Source organism: Oculina patagonica, chromosome 14 (assembly GCF_052425735.1).
Source record: "Oculina patagonica isolate OP01 chromosome 14, crgOcupat, whole genome shotgun sequence".
Classification (NCBI taxonomy): domain Eukaryota; kingdom Metazoa; phylum Cnidaria; class Anthozoa; order Scleractinia; family Oculinidae; genus Oculina; species Oculina patagonica.
The window spans coordinates 5,934,262-5,940,019 of NC_135771.1; the positions used below are offsets into that span (position 1 = coordinate 5,934,262).

Sequence of the window (5,758 nt, forward strand, 5' to 3'; positions counted from 1 at the left end):
TTATCTTGTGTTGGAAGAAACTGTATTTTTCTTGAGAACGATTTGTCTGTCGTAGATGTTTTCATTTTTGTTTTTGAATAAGTCTGTTCCTTGTTTTGTCGTTGATGCCCATTTTCCGTACTATCTGTTTTTATTTGAAAAGGATGTCTTTGCTGTTCCTAGGTTGATGGTTTGCTTGAGTTTATATTGGTTTGTTCCTTGAGTTTTCCTTTCCTGTAGTTGGAGGTTATCTTGATTGATGACTTGTTGTGGTGGTTGAGCCTTAGTGTCTATGTTCACTCTTATGCTGATTTTGAGACTGATACTTCTGAACATTTTCCAGGATGGCCACGCCATCTTTAATTCGATATGTGTAACTAGTTTTCGTTGATTTACTTGTTTTTGAAGACTTGTCTGAGTTTGTGGAGTGGACTTTTTTCTCTCTGGCCTCTTCTTTTGTTGCTATAATGTCGTGTTGACCTTCTTTAGATGAGAAGTGCCTAAAAGACTCCATTTGGCTGTAAGAAGACGCTGGCTCTGATGTAATCTCTTTGTGGTACTTGTAGGGATGTTTGTAATCCGTCTCTAATTGCTGCTTTACGTCCACGCCGTTTTGAGCAGTCTTTGCCGTCGGTTCTCATGTTTGATGGTAGTTGTGACAACAGGGTCTGTTTGGACGGTGAACTCCTTGTGCTCCCCTGCTTCTGTGACGTATGTTCGAATGATTTTTCTTGTGGTTGTGGTTGTTAACGTCGATGAAGCCTCACGATCCTGATCGCCGTGAACGTTGAAGACAATTTCTCTTGCTTGATTTTTGCGAGAGTCAAGTTCAATAACGTTATTCTCTCCTGAAGAGATTACTACTTCTCCATTGTTGTTGCCTAGCTCGATAGGATGTTCACCAGAAGCGGTAGAATAGAACACGACTTTTCTCGTGACTACTTGTGACATTCTGATTGTGTCTGGAGTGTAGTCGAGAGCCTATGTCGTGTTTTGTATCACAGCGGCGCCTTTAAATGACTTTGAAGCTTGTGCTGTATTACATAATCACCGTGTGCTGCATGAAAGAGAAAACAATATCACCATTAGTATATTGCCACTTATGCTATTAGGTCATCATCATATTTTTAAACTGAACTAGGATTTGGAACTTAAAATGGCTAGTTCGAAATCTGCAATTTTCTGTTTTATGTCTTATTTTTTAACCTTTTTTTTCTGTAGCTTTCAAGTTATAGGCTTGCTTAGTAAGCGATACAGAATAGATTACTGAGGTTCCAGACGTTTCAGCACTATACAATAACGCCTGTTCTAAAAATGCCCATTACAGAGTAATATACTTTAATTGTCGGATGGAATACTATTCGAGACGTGTGCTGTTGGGAGCCAAGGAAAGTAAAACACAACTGTCCCGGAACAGTGAATACTTGGCTGAAACCATGAGTTGCTGTATCTTATCAACGAATTGTCATAGGCTTTTTTCCTTCTACAGAGAATTTCTAAAATTTAAGGCCTGCGATAAAGGCTAAGTATGCTCAAAGAGAGATATATTGAATATCTTAGCTTTTTTTAGCCTAGTTTTCTTGGAACTATCATTAATTGGTACTTATAAAATCAATTATCCTCATGAATACCGATTAGCCTTGTATGCTTTATGGAAGATTAGTTTCTGTCAGGTAAGATATTTTCTGTTAGATACGCGAAAAACAGTAATAGCTCATTCTCGAACTGATAATGAGACCTGGCATCTGTGTGTAGTTTGATGAACAATTACCTTGATAAATATTAAAGCCTTGCGCTTTTTACTGACTGCGAGAAGGAGCTTAATTAAGCAAGTACAATTCACATCTGAGGTACCTATAAATAACAGTTGTTTCACTTAGCTGGTACGTGAGAATAAGTGCCCCGTGGATAGGAATTACATGCTATTTTAGCCGAAAAGTATGTTATTTTACTATCAGTTGCTTTGCACAGTTACACGGGACTAGGTGTCAAAGTTGTTATTGATTTACTAATTGCCCTTTGTTAGCTGCTTCAGACATACCATTGTTTCCTTTGCTTTGATCAGAGTCTAAAATTATGATCTACGTAAACCTGTAGGCGGTAATCTTACTGTTCTTGAATCGCAAAGAAGGAACGAGATTGCCTAAACAATGCCAGTTTGTGTTCAATAACTATTCTAGATTCTCTTAGATACGGTTGTTACCTGCGGGTCAGTTTGACTTTAAAAAGTGAACAACTCATCAAAGCATGGCATAAACAACATAATTTGCATTAAAAATTTATGGCGTTTTACTTAAATCAGTGTGCTTTCCGACAACCGAAAATACTTTATTTTCAATCAAGCCATTTATTGTATTTATATAAGTCCTTCATATCACTGTTTTAGTTCCTATAAATCATTTTAAGGACCACTATTGGGATGGGTTTTATGGTGGTGTTTTGTACTGGAAAGTTCCAGTTCAAACCTTTTGCATTATTCTACGATACGGAAAAAAAGGTAAATATTGTAGCATAGAGCCATTAGCTGAGTAAATTATGACTTCCTGTTTCTATGGGTATCGAATAAATATCACTCTGTTTTTATGCTAGACAATTTTGTGCTTGAGTTCATCAAGCGTGAAAAAAGGCAAGGTGTTTTGAATACAAACTAGAAAACGCAAATTGCATACTTGGCCTTTACGTATATACAGCCCTTTTTTGAGAGCACTGATGAAATTTGAAGCATACGTATTGGAAAGAGAATGAAAATAAAGCTTGGATAGTCATGGTAGTTGCTTGAGAAATAATTCACTAGAGTATATTAGGAGTGCTGTGGTTGTCAAGATAGAGTCGAACCTCTGTCATGCAAAATCCGTGGGGTTGTGTCAGGTTATTGGAAATAACGTAAATTAATATTTTTGTGCAGCCAGGACCGCTCAAGGGTGGAGCCCACGCTTTGGAAGGTCGACTTTAGGCAGGTTTGACTACAATGTGCTCCTCTTAGGCTTCTTATAGGGGTATTTATTATTAATGTGTGTAAACTTCTAGCATGTTACTCTGTTGTAATTAAGTAGAACAGCAAAGAAATTACCTTTAGTTGGTTCCACTGGAAAACTTGAAAATAACACTGATGGTATTGGCAGGCGGTGGAAACAAACTGAGGATTGTTTGGACACCCGATAGGTTTACTTCATTCCCGAGCCAAGTCAGACATGCAAGTACTTATGTTGTGCCGTGATATTCCAATCGATTCATACAGGAGGGCGAAATGTTAAAATGATTATTCGAGTGTGACCGTTCTAAATATATTGACCACAACTAGAAGTTTCTGCATAAAATCTGAAATCAGTTTTGCCAAAACATTTCTAGCGTTCCCATATTGCCCAACATTCAATTTTCAACACGCAAACCTGTACCAGTTACCAAGTGTTCATCTTGATCGTAGTAAACAAGTACCAAGCTATTTATTGATTGCTTTTTTGGTGTTTTTATACTTTTCGCGATCAAAGTTTCAATTCTCCTTAGCCATTTGAAGTGATTGTTAGCAAAAAAAGGCATAATCACTGTCTTTGTTCGGGATAATGACGAAGTCTCTCGAGCATATCATTTGTCATTTTCCCACGGTTTGATTGGGGCTGCTAAGTTTTACAGATATTTAAATTTTCAAACTTCCATAGAGATGGAGAACCGAACACACTTGATACACGACATGATCTTAGCAACCACACTGAAGAAGACCTGTGACAAAATGTAATGGAATTTTCTTTGTCGTGTAAATGACCGATTAGGTAGCAAATAACTGCAGTCGGGATGTAATGAGTCCGGGCAAATATTGTGCGTGTTCCAGTTCATAGCATAGTCCCTATTCATAGACGATTTATTTTATCACAATTACTGAGTAAAAGGAAAACAAACAGTAAATCCTTGAGTGGTCCTTGCTCAGCCATGTAGTTTAAAATATTCTTTAAATGTAACAAGTGTAAGTTAAGCGAGAAAAAAGACAAATCAATCGAGGCAGGAAAACGAGAATAGACCCTTTTATAGACAGCTTTTGTCCTTTGCCTTTGCAATTCTTTTGCAAGAGCACGCTAGACAGGCTCAAACCGATCAAAGTCTTGTATTGCAATCTAGCAACCAAAATATCAAACGTAAAACTATGAGTTATGGGACCGTCACTGGATAAATAGAACCAATGAAGTTTTATTAATTGCTGCCATGCAACAGTTCCACACCGGACTGATATTATTATTATCATGCACGACTGTGACGTTGATATCACCACAAGGGTGCAAATACCTTTTGTTATTTACTTATGAAGCGCGAGGACAAGTTATTTCTTGTGCAAATTGGAAGTTTCAAGAGCTTTTTAATTCCAGTAATTTCTAATCTTAACCAAAATATAATTAACCTAATAGACCCCCGGCTGCAGGTAATTGTATTTTAAATTTCTTGATATTTGACTTGGAAAGTAAAACCATGACGTCGTTTTATCCCCAGGGGGCACTCCTTTTTTAGGGTTGGGGGCGGCGGGGTTTTTTTTGTTTTTTTTTTTTTTTTTTTTTTCTTTTTTTTTTTATTTTTTTCAAAATGTTTTTTTTTTTTTTTTTTTTTTTTTTTTTTTTTTTAATTTGGGGGGCCCCCCCCCCCCCCCTTCCCCCCCCCCCCCCCCCCCCCCTTTGTCAGGATATGTAGTCCCGAGGTTAAGTTGGCTTTTTGCGTTTTTTTTTTCAATTGCCTTACAGTCACTAAAACCTCTACATATACTTTAATAAGGTAATAAAACGAGTAAAGAGGTTAAAGCTAACTAGAAAGAGAAAAAAATGATGGTCAAAATTGAAGAAGATTATGACTGGTTCCATACGACCCACGTGATAAATTTAGGCTACATTTTTTAGGATGTTAGATCCATAGAATTCCTTTGGTGAAAATTCCTTTTGCTTAAAGTTGAAGATATTGTTGATTGGGTAAACACAAATTTTATTTCCTGTGCACCTGTCAAAAATATCAGAAGTGTCAAGAGGTTTTTAATTTCTAGCAATTTCACGTAGACCACTTAGACCACCAGCAGGTTGCGACTCCAAGTGTCGTGATATTTGGCTTGGAGAGAAAAACCGCGACGTTGTCGGAAAAGGTGTCTTAAAATTAGCAAAATTCCTTTCAGATTGCTTAAAACATTGAAGATAAAGTTCAACAGGAAAACACAAACTTATCAAAATACAAGTTATTTCGTGTCCCACGTCAAAAAATTGTTTTTTATTAAAAGCAGTTTTTAATTCCAATTCTTATCTTGAACAAATTATAATTAACCGTATCGACCACCGGCTGGTTTTTACATTCTAACTCTTGTGATATTTGGCTTGGAAAGAACAACCATGGTCATTGTCAGAAGGGGTAAGCTTAAAAGAAGTAGCCAGAATTCTGGTCATATGTTCCTTAAAATCGAGGGTGTTGTTAGGTAAACGGACACGTTGATCATAAGCGTGATGGTATTTTGTAAAGAGGTCATAAAAAGGGATTTAAAGTGGGTTTTTAGACTGCCTTATCGTCAGCCGGCTTTTAAACCCTTGTATGAATGGGCCAATACATCATCCCACTTTGGGGGGTTCAGGATGTGGGACTAAAGGAAACCTTAAAACGTTAGTTTACTAAGGTATAAAAACACTAATAAACCGAACGGGGATCAGGATAATAAATAAAAGATGGGAAGACTCGCAATTTCTTAAGATTCGCTTTCGTTACACGGCTTTCTTCCAAAGACAAGAATCGTCATGACATCAAATGCCAATATCAACCAAGACAA

The 5,758-nt window shown here is 37.1% G+C and overlaps 1 protein-coding gene across 2 annotated transcripts; it reads right to left on the bottom strand.

Annotated features, from left to right (window-relative positions):
• Positions 1–6: 6 nt before the first annotated feature.
• LOC144639040 (uncharacterized) lies at positions 7–3,345 on the bottom strand. Of its 2 annotated transcripts, none has more exons than XM_078498302.1 (2): positions 3,050–3,345; positions 7–1,036 (listed from the first exon to the last, which is right to left on the bottom strand). In XM_078498302.1, the coding sequence occupies exon 2, from the start codon at positions 928–930 to the stop codon at positions 577–579; it is 354 nt and encodes a 117-aa protein (XP_078354428.1). In that variant the 5' UTR covers positions 931–1,036; positions 3,050–3,345; the 3' UTR covers positions 7–576. The 2 variants fall into 2 exon arrangements, with proteins under 2 accessions (XP_078354428.1, XP_078354429.1); XM_078498303.1 differs by lacking the exon at positions 3,050–3,345 and adding an exon at positions 1,751–1,864.
• Between the last annotated feature and the right edge of the window lie 2,413 nt (positions 3,346–5,758).